The 21,208-nt window shown below is 43.9% G+C and overlaps 1 protein-coding gene across 1 annotated transcript in view; it reads right to left on the bottom strand.

The window, feature by feature from the left end:
- The window catches only part of LOC115787933 (H-2 class I histocompatibility antigen, Q9 alpha chain-like), a 50,704-nt gene that overhangs the window by 9,264 nt on the left and 20,232 nt on the right, over positions 1 to 21,208 (bottom strand). Inside the window, exon 4 of the mRNA XM_030740734.1 lies at positions 9,468 to 9,770. Within this exon, the coding sequence (XP_030596594.1) occupies positions 9,468 to 9,770 (303 nt within the window). The remainder of the gene's footprint in view (positions 1 to 9,467; positions 9,771 to 21,208) is intronic.

Raw genomic sequence — 21,208 nt, 5'->3', positions numbered from 1 at the left:
CTTACACTGTTTTCAAAACTGTGAGTTTTTGGCAAAGTTCGATGTTTCGCCATGAAGACAAAAATGGTAGTAACTCAAAGCCACATTGCCCAATCTGCGCCAAACTTCAGTGGTTTGATAAGCCTCCTGCCCTGAACACATTGATATGCATAAAGTCCCTAAACATTGGAGCGCCACCTAGTGGGACCTGGAAATATCATTAAATACCATGTTTTTTGCATAGCCCCAGAGCTACATTTTATCTACATATCTGACATTGTGCAGGCTCATTTTAATATGTGCAAAAAAGTCTCTTGGACCCATACCCGAAACTCTACAGGAAGTCAGCCATCTTCAAATTAAGGTGTCAATTTTTGCCATTTTCAGGTCTGCTAATTGAATCATCTCCTCCTAGGGCATTTGACCCTGCGAGACCAAAATGGCTCCAGATTATCTACCAAGTAGTCCATCAAAAGTTATCCATAGTTTTATAGAATACCTAACAATGTTGCCATAACAATCCTCTGAATTTAGGAATTCAATCATATACCGCAGGACAACAAATTGTCACATCTCAAACATACATTGTCCAATCTGTCCCAAACTTCACATGATTCATGAGAGTGTGAATGAGTCTGGACATAACCATCTACTAGTTTTGTATTACACTCATAAAGCCACCTAATGGCAACAGTAAATTGGCAGTACACTGATAATCATCATCCTATGATCATCACAATTTCAATGATGGGTGCAGGCATTACATACAGCATCATGACACTTTAATTACTGAGTCCACCTAGTGGACGCGGGAGATGTTCAGCAGCCAGACGATGCAACGAACGGTAGCCTGCTGGGCTGACAGCATCCAGGTTAGCCTGCGACTCTCCCGTGAGTGACAACCTCCGAGTGCTGCACGGCTCGAGCACACCACAGATCAACGCGTGCCGGGTGTGAGGGCCCGATCATTGCCGTTTGCGGCTTTAATTATGTTTTGTTTCCCAGCGTTCCTCCCCCCATGTGTCAAGTCTGAGTTCCTGTCTCTGTGCCAACCTGTCATGTTTGCTTTGCCCTGTATTGTTTAATGTTAGAATATCAAATTTAAACGAAAACACTGTGGGATGAGACTGTTAGCTATGTTCAACCCTCCTCCTTTATCTGGGCCACTGTTGCGAACCAGTGTTGCCAGATCTTGCGACAGAAACAAGCAACCAGCTCTATGAAAACAAGCCCAAAAGAAGCCCAACTGGCAACCCACAACATTGTGTAAAACTGAGGCCGCTTTTAAACAGTACAGCTCTACAGTAGCATAGCTCACTTCTTTGTTTTGTCTCATTGTGTTTTGAAGCAGTAAAACCCATGGTTCTTAGCCTCATAGAAGCGAAGGGTGCACAGTTTTTATGTGTGTGTGTGTGTGTGTGTGTGTGTGTGTGTGTGTTTGTGTGTGCTTCTTTGTATTAGCATGTTGAATTGAATCAGCATGGTGAGCACATATTTCACACTTACAAAATCTGGGGAATGCCTTTGGTACTTCTCCAGAAGGAGGGGAGGTGAAGGAGCACAGGGGTGATTAATCAGCGCCGTTCCTCTGTTACTGATCATTTCATATGCACAGCTATTAAATACAGAAAATGCGACTAGAGAAATAATTTTGCCGCATCGTTTTGGCGCCCCTATGCATTGCATATAGTGTATATCCACTTTTAGCGCCACTGTCTCCCATTTGAGCTCAGATCCATTCTGTAAGTGTGCTCTCTTTTTCCCGCTCTTTATTATATATTTTTTCCCTATATTTTCCCCGCTTACTGGAGCTCATTCTTGCGCTGCCTCCTCACTCTGGGCTGTTATGAGTGTTTGTTTGGGTGTGCGCCTGGTCAACTTGTGCAGGAGCGATAAACAGGAAACGGGGGCTTGGAGGGGACAAACTACCTACCACGCGTCTTTTGCTTTATTATAGGGCGCCGAGAGATAATAAAGGCGTTTCACTCGGAAAGAAAGTCAAGCCCAAATAACCAACTCCACATTCAAAAACAAGCCCAAAAAACCGCAACCCGCGACTGCAAGTGATTCTAGAAAAAAACAAGCCCAATGTCGCTTATAATAAGCGGACTTGGCAACACTGTTGCCAACTTGTGTAAGAAAACTCGCTGTCGCCTGTCTTAAAGGTTGATAAAGGGCGAAGCAAGGACCGGGGATGGGAGCGGAGGGAGCGGGTAGGTAGGCTCGGTGTTTAAGTGAGGTCCGGGGGTTGGAGGGTGGATTCGAAGTGAGGTCTGGGCGATGCCAAAGTGTACAAAGGGACACAGTAAGAAGGCTTTATGTACGCAAAACACGGCGACAGCGGAGGATTTCACTGTCGATAGTCGCTTTATGGAACCCCTCCCCCCCCCCGCTAAATTGGCAACACTGAGCCCAACCGAGGCCCAGTTGTTTTTACAGGATTGTTCCCGCTGTCGGCACTAACCTCGCGACAACTACCACCCAGGCTACTGCAGGTGGCATTTCTCGGGAGGCTAGTGACAATTCAGTTTGGAGCGGCACAGGAATACGTTTTTAAAGTATTGTGTTAAAATATGGGAAATTTACGGGAAAATAATAATACGGGAAGACGGTAGGACAGAGGGGTAAAATACGGGAGTTTCGCGGCCAAAAGGGGAGACTTGGCAGGTATGAAAGTATGTTACAGTCACTGCTCACAACTTAGCATGGAGCTCACCTGTGTGGGGCCTCGGATAATACGCTGAACCGGTCTACCAAAATGCGGGTTTCTGATCAGATGAAGGTGTGTATTTTCTGTGATTTTTTTTTTTGATGTAATGTGGGGGGGAAATCCCCCTGGACAGCCTCTTTTTCAATTTTTTTTTCATATAAAATGTTGTTAAATAAGGCTACATTACATGCAAATATATAAGTGTAATGAAACACAACTTCCGCACAAGTTATTGCACAATTAACCTAGTAAATGATATACTGTATGATCTACCACATGACAGTAGCACCTAATCTGTTTGTGTAGAGTGTGCAATAAGGAACTAAATAAGGTGAGAACTTAATGTAACTCTTAAAGCTGCAGTATGTAACTTTCATAAAAATCAGTTTGTTTTTTACATATTTGTTAAAATTGTCACCATGTTGTGACCCGACAGCAGCAGCTTTGAATTGCAGAACTGTTCTTGCTGCAGGGACTCTCTTTCTAAACCCTGGGGCCATTTTTACCTAAAGAGGAAAAACCCTCAGGAATGTAATTAATCATGGAGTTTCCTGATTTTATTGCTTTTTTATAAAAATCTGTTGACAAAAACTTGGGACAAACTTTAAGTGACCACAAATTTATAGTAAATGTTAGTGTTGTAGTCAAGACCACCTAACCCGAGACCGAGACAAGACCAAGACCAAGACCAGAGTGTATCGAGACCGAGACAAGACCAAGACTTTTTAGGGTCCAAGATCGAGTCAAGACCAAGACCGAGGGAGGGTGAGACAGAGACAAGACCAAGACCAGTGCCTGACGCTACATGACCCAATAAAATGTGAAGCATGATCAAAATCACTTCTCAAATTGATCTGAAAGATCCACACTCCAATAAAGTCATCCTGATATTAAACACTCAGAGCTGAAATAAATATAACCATCTTTATTTAATACTCCTGGTGACTTCCATCATTTATCACAGAATGTAAAACAATTATTCATAGTTCATCACAATAGTCTTAACTTTTCTCTGCCTTTCATAAACAATACATAAAGTTATGTTGTTTTTAAACCAACAGTCTTTGTAAAAATGGGTGCTTTTTCAAAACCACATAGCTAAATGTGTAAAACTGAAAAAATGGCAAACACTCATCGACAGTAAGAACTAAAGCCTTTAATCTTATACAGATTAAAGCTGCAGGATGTAACTTTTATAAAAAATCTGGTTTTTACATATTTGTTAAAACTGTCACCATGTCACGACAGTATGAGACCGATAATCTGCGAAAAAAATGGAGGTCCTCCACCTCCTCCCTGAACCGCTCCTAGTCAAAAACAACCAATCAGAGCCAGGAGGAGCACTGTCAATCACTCCCCATGTATGCTGCTCAATGTAGTTGTGTGCGACACTTCAAGATTTGGTATCGATCCTATGCCAAGTAAACACAGGGCCATTATCACCGATACTGATACCAATACTTTTTAATAATTATGAAGAATTTCCATGAAGTTTAACTGGTTTGAGATTTTTTTTTCCTTTGGATCATTAATTAGTTAAAACCCAGGATAGAATTGGGCAAAGTTTATATGTAAGTAGAAAATACTTTATCAAAATAAAAGTTACTGTTTTGAAACAACAGAACATTAACAAAACAATTTTCCCCATACATTGATGTCTGGAAGTGTACAAAATCATTACTCAAGAACAAATGCAAACTTTTATCCAGGTAGATCGTTCAGAAAGTATAATAAAAAAATGTCCATTCACTAATTTTCTACAAATTTAAATTTAAATTTGCTTTAAATGTTTCATAGCAAATTCCTTTTTTTTCCCCAAATAAAATATGTTATGCGTCACGTGACAGTATAACAAAACACTGTGGGGAGGGGAGGAGCAAAGTGTGCCTGCTCTGTGCTGTGACAGGAGCGACACTTATGGGCTCGACACACGGGGAGCGACAAACGACAGCGACGAATGGGTCGCATCGCCACTGGGGTGAAACCGAACACACGGGACGCGATAGCGATGGCAGCTTTGCGAATCGCGCTCTTACGTCACTCGTCTCCAAGAAATGTGATTGGTTATGAAACTGGAGGGATTTAGACATTTTCAAAAGACAACCTCGCGTTCATCCTATATTAGCACAAAAGTCCTCTCTATCCGTCTGTTTAACGTTAGTCTTGCACCAACACGTTCTCATACAGCTGCCTTTTATGTGTAACTCGATAATCACTGCGTGAAGTGTCATATAATATAGGAAAGTCAAACACAGCTAAAACGATGCTTTCCTTCGTGCTGAAAGTGGTTGCAGACTGCAGCGTGTAGCATACTCTCCGCTCATTGGTCAGTCAATGAAACTCTTGCTGATTGGTTTAGTGCCACGCGACAGCGACAAAAGTAGAACATTTTCCAACTTTCTTGTGTCGCGTCGCCTGGTCATGTGTGCATGTCTACGTGTACAAGCTCGAAATTTCACATGCACGAATGTCGCCGGTCGCTTAGCTGGAGGAGGGCAAGCGATTGTCGCCTCATCGCACAAGCTCCATAGGAAATGAATGGAGAGCGAGCGACGTCGCTCCCCGTGTGTCGAGCCCCTTAGACAGTCAGCTCGCATCTTTGATGAAACCACAGCACTGCATACAGGAGAGAAACTGAAGCCAAAGTATCAATCTCATTACACTGATATTGATCAATACCAATACCAACGTTGGCATCCATATTATCAATATTAGGATCGATCTGCCCACCACTAGCTCAATGTACTAAAGGCGGAGAAACAACTTACTTCTCTGCCGTTACCATTGGTGGTGGCCATGGTAACTTCACGGTTCTAGCAAGAAATATTTCTCACCCTAGCGCTAATGCTAATGCTAATTAGTAAGCTAATGCTAACCGCTAAATGCTGCTCACACTTGTTAATTGAGTAATGGGGCCTAAGACGTAACTGGAAAGCAGTAATCAGTTTTTTTGGACATGTAGTTACATTTCTCGAGGTGCATGTCAGGTTTGGTTCAGAGAGGATTTTCAGTTATACACAAACGATCAATGCAGAACTCTAAATCAGGCCTTATTAGATCGATAGAATGAAAATTTTTGCATATAATTCAGAAAAGTTACATTTATATATCAAGCATTTAATGTGTCCCAGAGTGCCGTTTCCTTCCACTGTGTTTGCAGAAATCACATAAAAAAATACACAACAAAAACATAATCCAGATTTTTTAACAATCAGCTGCTAAAAGCATTTCCTACATTTGAATATCAGCCACCATGTTGTGAGCATAAACTATCACGTTTTTAATGCAACAATAGGAAGTGACATCTTGCTGGGAACTGTAGTCTTATTCTTGAAGGCCTCTCATAGCTCTACTGGTGCTGAAAACTAATGTTTGACTATGGCTTTCTGAATACAAGTAGGGCTGCAACTAGGGCTGTCAATTAATCAAGTAATTGGATGAGAAATAATTTTTCATGTTAACAATTCATCAGCATATTTTAACTTCCGTACAGCAGATGTTTCTCTGAACGATTGCTAGTGCTAATGGCAGCCCCCCTTTCCCCAGTACACTGTGGTTATAGGTCTGTTCTGGTGGCTACAGCTGACATCCTCTGCACAACACACGCGCACATTCAAACACGCGCACTCACAGCACAGAGAAGTGGGGGTGTGGAAAAACATCTCAGCATCCACTCGTGTTAAAGGATCTTTTTTTTTTTCCAAATGACGGAAATCTGTTACAGCGATGGAGAACTAATGTGGAGGAAATGCTCCGCTTACACGGAGACACCTGAGCTGCAGAGTTGAAACGAAACATCAAAGCAACAAATTTGTGTCGAGGATTTTTAATAATTGAATTGAGTTACTCCAAGAAATATTTCAGCCCTAAAACTTGCATTCAATTTTTAGTTTGTGTATCAAATTAATGAAGGTTGGTATTTACCTTTCATGCTGGGATTATTTGTTGAATCGGAAGCCTGAAATTTTCCTTTGATCTTCATTTTCCCTCTTACTTCTCTTCGTGTTCATGCCGGTTGTTATTTCGATTTATGCAGCGCACGCATGACCATAGTGAGATCAAAGTACACATTGTGAATGAAACTGTCCGTGCTCTGTGGTAGATTACAAACTGAGGTGAAATGATACAGGCATAAGCAGCGATAATAGCAGCGACCTAGCAGGGGCGGAGTCTCTTTTGAGAGGCAGAGGAGCGCAATCTTTGTTGGATTTGAATCCGTACGTTTTGTATCCAATAAAAGCAAAGATGTTACCAAATAAATTGGACAATATTCTGTCAATTCAGTGATATTCCCACCTGTTTCCTCTTCCCTCATCAGTCCTCCTTTGTATTTAAGTCCAGTGTTTTCAGTGCCTGTTGTCGTCTATGTCTCCTGCTGTGTGTCCTGGTCTGCTTTCGAATTAAGTCTGGTATTTTTTCGTATTGAGTTTTGCCACTAGCTCTGCCTAGTCCGGCTTTTTGTTCAGCACCTGTAATAAAGTAGAATTACCTTTTACCTTTGCCTGGCGTGTCCTGCATTGGGGTCCTCCTTCCTGCCTGCCACACAGATGTTTCATGACAATAATTGCCTGGCTTTTCTGACCTCTGACCTCTCTGCAGTGTTGCTCTCCTGATCCATGCTGCCTTATATCAGACAGCCCGCAGTGTGCACTCAACATTTTATACTGTGCTTAATTGTTACATTTAGTGTTGATGTGTGTGTGTGTGTGTGTGTGTGACAGAGATGAGTATGGGACACTTTTGAAAATATGAAACAAATGGGTGGCAACCCTAACTGGGGTCCACACTTTGCCTGCCTGCCACAGCAAGTTACAAATGACACAGAACATCTGATCAGCCTTTTACTATATAATTCTGTCTTCTTCCAAAACTGTCCATTAGTTACATAAATACAAAGATTATAATTAACAATGGACACACATGAACATGGCTGAATATAATGAGGAAAACAACAAGATTTTGTCTGTAGAGCACTAAAAAAAAGTGAATACAGCTGAGTTTACATGTAACATTTGACAGAAAGTTCATGTTTGCACAGTCACGATCACTAAGGAAAAATTATGGTGGAAACTTTGGGACAGATGTTATTGGTCTAAACTAGGGATGGCATGATACTACTTTTTTAGGTCCGATACTGATATCGATATTTTACATTCTGCCGATACCGATACAAATCTGATCTTTTAAAAACAAAACAAAAAAAAAGAACAATTTATTTCAAATGCCTGGATACATTTTACATAAGTCAACAGTCTCTCACACAACAAAATCAAAATCTTTTAGTTGTCCCACGTACACGACTAAGAACCAGGGAGGGGCAGAGCTTTTCAGGCAGTGGTGCCAAAGCTCTGGAACTGTTTACCACTCCAGCACCATTTAGATGACTCTTAAAAAAACAGTTGAAAACTTTTCTGTTTGACCAGGCTTTCTGTTGACTTTATTTTATTATTATTTGTTTTAATATGGTAATGTTAATATGTTTTTAAAATGGTGTTTTATCTTTTGTTTTTTTTTGATATTATGTTTTAATTATTGTACAGCACTTTGTGACTTTTTGTCTGTGAAAAGCACTAAATAAATAAACTTTACTTACTTACAACAATCGCTCTATCACCTGAATCCTGTTGCTCTTATGTAAGAAGCTGATGCATTGGCTTATGGTATGCTGCAAATTTCAGTGTGGCTGCAACTATCGCTTAATTTAGTAATCGGGTATTCTATCAATTATTCCATCAATTACCCGAGTAACTGGATAAGAAATACTTTTTTCACATTAACAGTTCATCTGCATATTTTACCTTCCGTACTGCAGTTTTTCCCTGTGTGAAACAAACAGGGTGGATGGAGCAGCTACAAAGTTCTCTTTTCTTCACTTACTCATCAGGTGGTTGATGAAGGACCTCCAGCTGTTTCCCAGTAAAGGTTTAATGGCAGTTACAGGGAAAAAAGCTTTCTTCGGCTCCATCTGAGCTCACCGGCTCCGCCTCTTTGCACTTGTGCAGACAGACTGCAGGTTATCAGTGTTTATGTTGAAAAACTGGGGGCTGTAATCTTGTAATGCTTTATATTCACAAGCATTCTCCTCAATACGTTTCTATTGCAGGTCAATATTTAGACACTAATCAGGGATTAAAGTATAAAAACTATTTTGACGGGGAAGGGGTCCTTCCGGTACCGTTCGGTCACCAGAGCTAATAGCGGCGCTCGCTAGCAGTATGTCCGGGAGCTGAAGTAGAGAAAAACCCTAACCCTAACCCTAACAGCTGAAATTCTCAGCACAGCGAGCACAACACACAAACACGCATAGAGCAGTGGAGGCATGGAAAAACATGTCAGCGATGATCCACTCAGTGTTAAAGGGAATCCGTCGCAGCGACGGAAAACTGAGGGGCGTTATTTCCTGATCCCCACTCCATTCCAGTAGCTGGTGGTAATGCAGCTTTAAGCTGTTTTGGTCAACCACAAACCCACAAGAAGAAGAAGACTACGGAGAACTTTAATGCAGCTAATGTGGGTTGGATCGGATTGGATTACATTTTTTATTTCTTTCCGATATCCGATCCAGTAATTTAGGCCAGGATCAGACCGATACTGAATATCGGATTGGCACATCCCTAGTTTGAACCTAAGTTAGTGTTAGAATTATGCTCTGAAAAACAGGGACATAAACTGACACTAAGGAAAAAGAAGTTATCATCCAACACATTAAAAACTCATGAGCTGCAGGACTGTTACAATAAACTAAGGGTGTGTTTGTCTCCTGTGATCTCAGTCTCACCTTCATTGCTCCTGATTCCTGCTTTGTCCAGTTTGGTGATGATGTCCTCCCTCACACCTGAGAGCTGAAACACACAGCTGTACCTGTCCCAGTCCTCATGTGTGACTGCTGAAAAGTCCAGATCAACACTCATCTGGAAGGTCCCGTCATTGTTGGGGAGGATCTCTCCTTTGTGCACACCTTCATAAAGCTCCTCACCATTTTTCTTCCAGACCAGCTCAGCTCTGTTGGGATAGAAACCTGTAGCGTGGCAGGTGACGGGAGAGGAGGAAGACCTCTGGAGGAGAGACACTGAGGGAAGGACTGCAGAGAGAGCAAAATGTTACTGCTTATCTTATTTTATTTTATTATTGTTGATAAATCTGCAGCAGCAGTAACATAAAGATGAACTATAATAACTATTCCATCCATCCATTCTCTCCCGCTTATCCGGGGCTGGTTCGCGGGGGCAGGAGCCTAAGCAAAGAAGCCCAGGCTTCCCTCTCCCCAGCCACCTCCTCCAGCTCATCTGGAGGGACCCCAAGGCGTTCCCGGGCCAGCCGAGAGATATAATCCCTCCAGCGTGTCCTGGGTCTACCACGGGGCCTCCTCCTGGTGGGACATGCCCGGAACACCTCATCCAAGAGGCGGCCAGGAGGCATCCTAATCAGATGCTTGAGCCACCTCAACTGGCTCCTTTTGATGTGGAGGAGCAGCGGTTCTACTCTGAGCCCCTCCCGGTTGGCCGCACTCCTCACCTTATCTCTAAGGGAGAGGCCAGCCACCCTTCGAAGGAAACTCATTTCTGCTGCTTGTATTCGCAATCTTATTCTTTCGGTCACTACCCAAAGCTCGTGACCATAGGTGAGGGTAGGAACTTAGATCGACCGGTAAATCGAGAGCTTAGCTTTTAAACTAAGCTCCCTCTTCACCACGACAGACCGGTGCAGCATCCGCATCACTGTAGAAGCAGCCCCGATCCGTCTGTCGATCTCCCGTTCCCTTCTCCCATCACACGTGCACAAGACCCCGAGATACTTGAACTCCTCCACTTGGGGCAAGACCTTGTTCCTGAGCCGGAGAGGGCACTCCACCCTTTTCCGGCTGAGGACCATGGCCTCAGACTTAGAGGTGCTGATTCTCATGCTGGCCGCTTCACACTCTGCTGCGAACCCTTCCACTGCGAGCTGGAGGCCACCCCCCGATTCAATTCAATTCAATTTCAATACAATTTCAATTCAATTCAATTTTATTTATATAGCGCCAAATCACAACAAAGAGTCGCCTCAAGGCGCTTTGTATTGTAGGTAAAGACCCTACAATAATACAGAGAAAACCCAACAGTCAAAAACGACCCCCTATGAGCAGCACTTGATGACAGTGGGAAGGAAAAACTCCCTTTACAGGAAGAAAACTCCAGCAGAACCAGGCTCAGGGAGGGGCAGTCATCTGCCGGGACCGGTTGGGCTGAGGGGAGAGAAAAGACATGCTGTGGAAGAGAGCCAAAGATTAATAACAATTAATGATTAAATGCAGAGTGGAGTATAAACAAAGTAAATAAGGTGAATAAAAAGAAACAGTCTATTGTGGGAACCCCCCCAACAGCCTAGGCCTATAGCAGCTTATAGTTAGGGCTGGTTCAGGGTCACCTGATCCAGCCCTAACTATAAGCTTGATCAAAGAGGAAATTTTTAAGCCTAGTCTTAAAAATAGAGAGGGTGTCTGTCTCCCGAATCCAAGCTGGAAGCTGGATCCACAGAAGAGTGGCCTGAAAGCTGAAGGCTCTGCCTCCCATTCTACTCTTAAGTATCCTAGGAACCACAGGTAAGCCAGCAGTCTGAGAGCGAAGTGCTCTGTTGGGGTGATATGGTACTATGAGGTCTTTGAGATAAGATGGGGCCTGATTATTCAAGACCTTGTATGTGAGGAGAAGGATTTTAAATTCTATTCTAGATTTAACAGGGAGCCAATGAAGAGAAGCCAATATGGGAGAAATCTGCTCTCTCTTTCTAGTCCCTGTCAGTACTCTAGCTGCAGCATTTTGGATCAGCTGAAGGCTTTTCAGGGAGCTTTTAGGACAGCCTGATAATAACGAATTACAATAGTCCAGCCTAGAAGTAATAAATGCATGGATTAGCTTTTCAGCATCACTCTGAGAAAGGATGTTTCTAATTTTAGAAATATTGCGCAAATACAAAAAAGCGGTCCTACATATTTGTTTAATATGTGCATTGAAGGACATATCCTGGTCAAAAATGACTCCAAGATTTCTCACAGTGTTACTGGAGGTCAAAGTAATGCCATCCAGAGTAAGTATCTGGTTAGACACCATGTTTCTAAGATTTGTGGGGCCGAGTACAAGAATTTCAGTTTTATCTGAATTTAGAAGCAGGAAATTAGAGGTCATCCAGGCCTTAATGTCTTTAAGACATTCCTGCAGTTTAACTAATTGATGTGCGTCATCTGGCTTCATTGATAGGTAAAGCTGAGTGTCATCTGCATAACAATGAAAATTGATGCAATGCTTTCTAATAATACTGCCTAAGGGAAGCATGTAAAGAAATATCTGTTTACTTCGAGTGTTTCTTTTCCTCATTTGCAGCCGCTTACTAACAATCATGAATTAGGATACAGGCCTAATGTGTGAAGAAAGTATCATCAAATAGATTACTTTAACATATTTCGCTTTTAAAATGGAGTTGAGTAAAATGTATATTTTTTAGGCTGTAAGGATTGGCTAGTTTTTCAAAAGACGATTCACAACGAACCTATTTTAACCCTTAGACACGGCGTTATAAATTTGCTGTTGCCAGAATGGCAATGACCAAGTCGTAGTGCATTATTCAAGGCCCTGTGTTATGTCATATTATAGTGTAGTACGGTAGTTAACTTTTCAATGACTATTACAGCGTTCCACTGGTGGAGATATAGTGCAACAGATGTCGCCACGACAGCGCAGATGGCTGAGCCTTTATCAATGCTGTGTGGAGATGAACCGTATTGTTTTCCACCAGCAATTGTAAAATAGCTTGGTATAATTCCATGAACAATACAGGAATATTCGAATTATATTTGTTAAGGGAGTGTTGAGGAACGATACAACACCGCATAGCTCGAGCACTTGAATGCCGAGATGTAGGTTTTATTGCATTAATCAAGCCAACGTTGTCCCCTACTGGGCATAACAGGACATAGCTGGAAAGCTACCTCTACAATATCAGAATAGGTTAAGCCCGACACAGGCTACAGAAGGCCTAATTAAAATAAAAAAACAAAAAACCTTTTTACCGGGATTCCCGGGAAATGGCTCATCTTTTCCCAGGATATGATTCATGTCATTTTCGGGAAAAATATTAAACCCTACTGAGGTCCAACAGGACAAGAACAGAGATGAGTCCACTGTCAGAGGCTGTAAGAAGATCATTTGTAACCTTCACTAATGCTGTTTCTGTACTGTGATGAATTCTGAAACCTGACTGAAACTCTTCAAATAAACCGTTCCTCTGCAGATGATCAGTTAGCAGAAGCCAACAGAATCGCATCATCTGAAAAGAGCAGAGATGAGACTCTGAGGCCACCCAGGAAGAAGCCTTCTGTCACCTGGCTAAACCTAGAAATTCTGTCCATAAAAATTATGAACAGAATCGGTGACAAAGGGCAGCCCTGACGGAGTCCAACACCCACAGGAAACGAATCCGACTTATTACCGGCTATACGGACCAAGCTCTCACTGCAGTTGTACAAAGACTGAATGGCCTGCAACAACGGGCCAGACACCCCATACTCCCGCAGGACCTCCCAAAGGACACCTCGAGGGACACGTCGAATGCCTTCTCCAAGTCCACAAAGCACATGTAGACTGGTTGGGCAAACTCCCATGCACACTCGAATATCCTTGAGAGGATAAAGAGCTGGTCCAGCGTTCCGCGACTAGGATGGAAACCGCATTGTTCCTCCTGGATCCGAGGTTTGACTAACGGATGGACCCTCCTTTCCAGCACCCTGGCATAGACCTTACCGGGGAGGCTGAGGAGTGTGATCCCCCGAAAGTTGGAGCACACCCTCTGGTCTCCCTTCTTAAAGATGGGGACCACCACCCTGGTCTGCCAATCCAATGGCACTGCCCCAGATCTCCACACGATGTTGCAGAGGCTTGTCAACCAAGACAGCCCTACAACATCCAGAGCCTTCAGGAACTCAGGGCGAATCTCGTCCACCCCAGGGGCCTTGCCACCAAGGAGTTGTTTAACTGCCTCAGTGACCTCACCCCCAGTGATGGTCAAGTCATCTCCCTCGTCTCCAGACTCTGCTTCCACTACAGAAGGCATGTCAGTGGGATTCAGGAGGTCCTCGAAGTATTCCTTCCACCGTCCGACTATAGCCTCAGTTGAAGTCAGCAGCACCCCACCCGCACTGCTTTCCCCTCCTGAGTCACCTGATGGTTTGCCAGAATCGCTTCGATGCCGTCCGAAAGTCTTGTTCCATAGCCTCACCAAACTCCTCCCACACCCAAGTTTTTGCTTCGGCCACTGCCTGAGCTGCATTACCGCTTGGTCTGCCGATACCTGTCAGCTGCCTCCGGAGTCCCACAGGCTAACCAAGCCCGATGGGACTCTTTCTTCAGCTTAATGGTTCCCTTCACCTCCGGTGACCACCATCTGGTTCGGGGGTTACCACCACCACAGGCACCAACCACCTTGCAGCCACAGCTCTGAGCAGCAGCCTCAACAATGGAGGTGTGGAACATGGTCCATTCGGACTCAATGTCCTCAGGCTCCCTCAGAATGCTGTAGAAGTTCTGCCAGAGGTGGGAGTTGCTTTCTTCCTGCTCTTGACGGAGACGGTCGCATTCTATCTCTCTCCCTGCCCTCCCTGTCTCTCCTGCTTGCTGCTTGCTGTGAGAGCGTCTCTTACACACTGTCCGAATAAGAATAAGATTGAGAGCAACATGGATCTGGCAAACTGGGCCCTCAACACCATTGATCGAATTTTTTCCACTATGAGATCGGGGAAAGGGGAGCCTGTGTGTCCGAGTGGAACAGACCCGGTTGGATACGTGATCGATTCTTGGAGCTCGTGGAGACCTGTGTGCTTCTCAGCCCTCGAGGTTGAAGACATGGAAGACGTCTACATATTCGGCTATTTGGTAGCGGTATCTCTTCTGTTTGGGCTCGGAGGATACCTGATTTACCGGTAAATCAAGAAAATCTGGGCGGCAGTTCGACATCTGCAGAGGCTGCCGACCCAGGTGGATGGGCTGTCCAGGGCCGTACAAACTCAGACTCAAAGCCTGTTGGACCTGAGCCGTAAAGCTGGTGAGTAGCCCAGCTGAGAACGTGCTCGCAGGCGAGAGGGGTTCGATCTGGAGATAAAGTTCGGTTCTGCACGGTGAGGACGGTAATTAATGAATTTGGAATATTGGATTACTGAATGGGTTCCCCAGTGAGACTGAAGGCTGTTGGAAAAAAACAAGCAGCCTGTTCCAAAACAACATCTGCATTATCAGGAATTTGGCTCCCTAGCCGGCCTTGGCTGGCAATCATATCTCTCCAGGCCTATGTGTGATGGTCGCTCTCCCCCTCAGCCCTCACTGTGATTTGTGAAGCTGGATCTGGTGTACCACGGCTGCTGATGAATTTCCATCACTATCAGTGAACTGTTGTGGCTAGGAGCTGGCATCTGGGCTCCACAATGCCCCCACCCTCTCGTCTCCGTCTGCATCCCCTCCTGACCTGACCTTACCCACCATATTGCTATCCTGGCTTTAAATGTGCAAATATGCTTTTGCTGAGGTGTTTTTTGGAACCTCGTACGGTGTTTATAATGAATACAGTACGAGATGATTTTTTTTAACCTACCTATCCCAGTGTATCTCTTTCTGTTCTTCTGCTAAAGGTAGTGCTGCGAGTCAGCTGCATGACCTCAGGACACCTGTCCCCCCTGTTTGTTCTGTTTTTTTTTGTATTTCTTGGATGGGTGTTCTGGAACGCAAATTTCATTATATGTTTTCATTATATGTTTACATATATATGACAATAAAGTCTTCTTGATTGAAGATCTCCCGGACTGGGGCTTCTGCCAGGCATTCCCAGCACACCCTCACAATACGTTTTGGTGTGCCAGGTCTGTCCAGCATCTTCCCCCGCCACCTGATCCAACTCACCACCAGGTGGTGATCAGTTGACAACTCAGCGCCTCTCTTCACCTGAGTGTCCAGAACATACGGCCGCAGATCTGATGATACGATTACAAAATCGATCATCGACCTGCGACCTAGGGTGTCCTGGTGCCATGTGCACTTATGGACATCCTTATGTTCGAACATGGTTTTTGTTATGGACAAACTGTGGCTTGCACAGTAGTCCAATAACAAAACACCATTCAGGTTCAGATCAGGCAGGCCGTTCCTCCCAATCACGCCCCTCCAGGTCTCACTGTCATTGCCCACGTGAGCGTTGAAGTCTCCCAGCAAGACTATGGAGTCACCAGATGGAGCACTCTCCAGCACTCCGCCCAGCGACTCCAAAAAGGGTGGGTACTCTGAACTGTCATTCGGCGCATAAGCACAAACAACAGTCAGGACGCAGCAGGAAGGCGCAGGGAAACTACCCTCTCGTCCACCGGTGTAAACTCCGACGTACAGGCAGCAAGCCGGGGGGATACCAGTGCAGAGCAGCTACCTAAACTCTGCTCCCAGTGAGGTCGATTATCTCGTCAATAGTTTTACATCCTCACTGCGTACGACTTTGGATGCTGTGGCTCCTCTTAAAAGGAAAGCTTCAAATCAGAAGTGCCTGACTCTGTGGTATAATTCACTAACGCACAGCTTAAAGCAGATAACCCGTAAGCTGGAGAGAGAATGGCGTCTCACTAAATTAGAAGATGCTCATTTAGCCTGGAAAAAGAGTTTGTTGCTCTATAAAAAAGCCCTCCGTAAAGCTAGGACATCTTACTACTCATCATTAATTGAAGAAAATAAGAACAACCCCAGGTTTGTTTTCAGCACTGTAGCCAGGCTGACAAAGAGTCAGAGCTCTGTAGAGCTGGGTATTCCTTTCACTTTAACTAGTAGTGACTTCATGGATTTCTTTACATATAAAATTTTAGACATTAGAAAAAAATTATTCATAACATCTCAAAGATTTATCTTCATGTTCGGCTGCTTTCAGCACTGCTGGTATTTGTTTAGACTCTTTGGCTCCAGTTGATCTTTCTGAGTTAACTTCAATAGTTACTTCCTCCAAACCAGCAACATGTTTATTAGATCCCATTCCTACTAGAATGTTCAAAGAAGTCTTTCCAATTATTGATGCTTCAATCCTAAAAATGATCAATCTGTCTTTATTAGTTGGCTATGTACCACAGGCCTTCAAGGTGGCTGTAATTAAACCTCTACTTAAAAAGCCATCACTTGACCCAGCTGTCTTAGCTAATTATAGGCCAATATCCAACCTTCCTTTTCTCTCAAAGATCCTTGAAAGAGTAGTTGTAAAACAGCTAACTGATCATCTGCAGAGGAACGGTTTATTTGAAGAGTTTCAGTCAGGTTTCAGAATTCATCACAGTACAGAAACAGCATTAGTGAAGGTTACAAATGATCTTCTTACAGCCTCTGACAGTGGACTCATCTCTGTTCTTGTCCTGTTGGACCTCAGTGCAGCTTTTGATACTGTTGACCATAACATTTTATTACAGAGATTAGAGCATACTATAGGTATTAAAGGTACTGCACTGCAGTGGTTTGAATCATATCTATCTAATAGACTCCAATTTGTTCATGTAAATGGGGAGTCTTCTTCACACACTAAGGTCAATTATGGAGTTCCACAGGGTTCTGTGTTAGGACCAATTCTATTTACACTGTACATGCAGTATTATTAGAAAGCATTGCATCAATTTTCATTGTTATGCAGATGACACTCAGCTTTACCTATCAATGAAGCCAGATGACGCACATCAATTAGTTAAACTGCAGGAATGTCTTAAAGACATTAAGGCCTGGATGACCTCTAATTTCCTGCTTCTAAATTCAGATAAATCTGAAATTCTTGTACTCGGCTCCACAAATCTTAGAAACATGGTGTCTAACCAGATACTTACTCTGGATGGCATTACTTTGATTTCCAGTAACACTGTGAGAAATCTTGGAGTCATTTTTGACCAGGATATGTCCTTCAATGCACATATTAAACAAATATGTAGGACCGCTTTTTTGCATTTGCGCAATATTTCTAAAATTAGAAACATCCTTTCTCAGATATGTCTGTGTAGATTCTCAGTTATCCAGGTCATAGTAGTCTCTGGAGCTTGAAAAAGGCGACTGGACTTCTTTTTGTTTCTTGAAGACGTTTCACCTCTCATCCGAAAGGCTTCTTCAGTCGCCTTTTTCAAGCTCCAGAGACTACTATGACCTGGATAACTGAGAATCTACACAGACATATTGCCTTGCACTTTGGGAGGAACACCCTTCAATTGGTGCGGGAGTATGAAAGGGACTCAAGAAAGCTAGCGGACTATAGGAACCACCTTCGTTTCAACTTGAGATGCAGACAGTCCAGACTGGTTCCCAAGAGTTTGCACCTTGGGTCCACAGTAAAAGGACATAGAGCTGACCAAATTCTATGGAGAGCACAGAACCACCTTTTAAGTGAAAGGATAAGACAGGTCCATTTCACCATAGATGCACTCCAGAACAAAATCCACCAGACTCAGCAGAAACTCTCATCACTCTTACCTCACACCATCGGAGAAGAAGTTTCTACATTTGTGGACAAAGCCCAGCTCGCACAACACATCAAAGGCAAGGAAAGACAACTACGTAAATTTCAAACTCTGCAAACCAAGGCATACCATTCATCTGTTAACAAACAGGACGACACGATAAACAATGGAAACCAAGGAAAGTGGGTGAAGAACCTATCAGACAGGGTCCTCACCAAACCAGAAGAAAATGTGCTAGCCAAAGGACTCAACTTTGCCATAGCCCCACAACAGCTTCCTATAGTAGACCTCATCACAGCAACAGAAACCGCTATAAGAAATAACAAACTTTCTCATCCTGTAGCAGAACAGATCAGGATGAAAGTTTCAGCCACTCTCTCTAGTGCAAGACTTCCTCCATCCAACCTCACCATTCAGGAGAGGAAGGCCATCACAGCCCTAAGCAAGGATCAAAACATCACCATACTGCCAGCCGACAAGGGGAGGTGCACGGTTGTGCTGAATTCATCGGATTACCACAACAAAATTACTACACTCCTTAGTGACAACAATACTTATGAGGTCTTGAGACGTGATCCCACAAGCAACTACAAGAAAAAAGTTGTTTGCTGCCTGCAACAACTTGAAAAGGAAAAAGCAATTGACCGCCCCACTTACTACCGCCTGTACCCTGGAGAAGCCACTCCATGCATTTATGGACTCCCAAAGATCCACAAAGAAGGAGTCCCACTTCGACCCATTATCAGCAGTATAAACTCGGTCACCTACAACATTTCCAAACACCTCGCCACCATCTTATCACCGCTTGTTGGCATCACACCCCACCACATTGAAAACTCTACAGATTTTACTAACAAGGTCCAGAATCTTGTACTGGATCCAGATGAAACCATGGTGTCCTTTGATGTGGTTTCACTTTTCACTTGCATACCTACAACTGAGGCAGTGGAGACCGTCAGAAGACGACTACAGGAAGACGATTCCTTACTGAACAGAACCAGCTTCACCCCAGATCAGATTTGTGCACTTTTAGATCTCTGCCTTACCACAACATATTTTAAATACAATGATGGATTCTACAGACAGAAGCATGGATGTGCCATGGGCTCCCCAGTGTCTCCCATTGTAGCCAACCTTTACATGGAGGAAGTGGAAAGTAAAGCTCTTGGTTCTTTCAAAGGGAAGGCACCTAGCCACTGGTACAGATATGTAGATGACACCTGGGTCAAAATCAAAACCCGAGAAGTAGAAGCCTTCACTCGTCACATTAACTCAGTGGATAAATACATACGTTTTACCAGGGAGGACACCAGAGATAACAAGTTACCATTCCTGGACTGTGCGGTGCTTATCGAGGAAGATGGAAGCCTCAACATTGAAGTTTACCGGAAGCCCACACACACAGACCAGTATCTCCTCTTTGACTCCCACCACCCTCTGGAACACAAACTTGGGGTGATCAGGACCCTACAACACCGTGCGGAAAGTGTTCCCTCTAAGGCAGAAGGGAAGCATAAGGAACACACACACATTAAGAAAGCCCTCAAAACATGCGGTTACCCCAACTGGGCCTTCATCAAATCAGCTAAGATGCACAGGAATGAAGGCCAAACACAAACTACAGAGAATGGGAAGGACAAGAGGAACAACATTGTCATCCCATATGTGTCAGGCTTGTCAGAGAAACTCAGAAGAATTTTCTCCAAGCATGACATCTCAGTATACTTCAAACCAAGTCACACCCTAAGACAAAAACTGGTTCATCCCAAGGACAAACCCGCCAAACACAAGATCAGCGATGTAGTGTATGCTGTTCAGTGCAGTGAAGAGTGCTCGGACCTCTACATTGGTGAAACCAAACAGCCTCTTCACAAACGAATGGCACAACATAGAAGAGCCACCTCGACAGGACAAGATTCAGCAGTACATCTGCATCTGAAGGAAAAAGGGCACTCTTTTGAGGATGCCAATGTCCACATTTTGGACAGGGAAAACAGATGGTTTGAAAGAGGAGTGAAAGAAGCCATCTATGTCCACTGTGAACAACCATCATTGAACAGAGGAGGTGGATTACGTCACCAACTTTCCCCCGCTTACAGTGCTGTCCTGAGCTCCCTTCCCAGACGTCTCAACCCCCATTCACACCTTTGTTCCAGTGACCTCAATAGGCCACAGGAAACAATGGAGCGGAGTCCTAAATTGGTTTCAACTGAAACCACTGATTAAATATGACCCACGCCCCCTTCACACCTGGGCACATGTGTTCAAGCACATGATCAATAGAGGGTCATAACCACCTCCAGGGGACTACGCCCACAGGGGTTTAAATACCTGGGTCTCTCCACCATTTGGTTGAGAACTGAAGAAGCCTTTCGGATGAGAGGTGAAACGTCTTCAAGAAACAAAAAGAAGTCCAGTCGCCTTTTTCAAGCTCCAGAGACTATCCTTTCTCAGAGTGATGCTGAAAAGCTAATTCATGCATTTATTACTTCTAGGCTGGACTATTGTAATTCGTTATTATCAGGCTGTCCTAAAAGCTCCCTGAAAAGCCTTCAGCTGATCCAAAATGCTGCAGCTAGAGTACTGACAGGGACTAGAAAGAGAGAGCAGATTTCTCCCATATTGGCTTCTCTTCATTGGCTCCCTGTTAAATCTAGAATAGAATTTAAAATCCTTCTCCTCACCTACAAGGTCTTGAATAATCAGGCCCCATCTTATCTCAAAGACCTCATAGTCCCGTATCACCCCAACAGAGCACTTCACTCTCAGACTGCTGGCTTACTTGTGGTTCCTAGGATACTTAAGAGTAGAATGGGAGGCAGAGCCTTCAGCTTTCAGGCCACTCTTCTGTGGATCCAGCTCCCAGCTTGGATTCAGGAGACAGACACCCTCTCTATTTTTAAGATTAGGCTTAAAACTTTCCTTTTTGATCAAGCTTATAGTTAGGGCTGGATCAGGTGACCCTGAACCAGTCCTTAGTTATGCTGCTATAGGCCTAGGCTGCTGGGGGATGTTCCCACAATAGACTGTTTCTTTTTATT

The sequence above is a fragment of the Archocentrus centrarchus genome, chromosome 11 (assembly GCF_007364275.1).
Source record: "Archocentrus centrarchus isolate MPI-CPG fArcCen1 chromosome 11, fArcCen1, whole genome shotgun sequence".
Lineage (NCBI taxonomy): Eukaryota > Metazoa > Chordata > Actinopteri > Cichliformes > Cichlidae > Archocentrus > Archocentrus centrarchus.
This window is presented reverse-complemented; position numbering and strand designations above follow the sequence as displayed.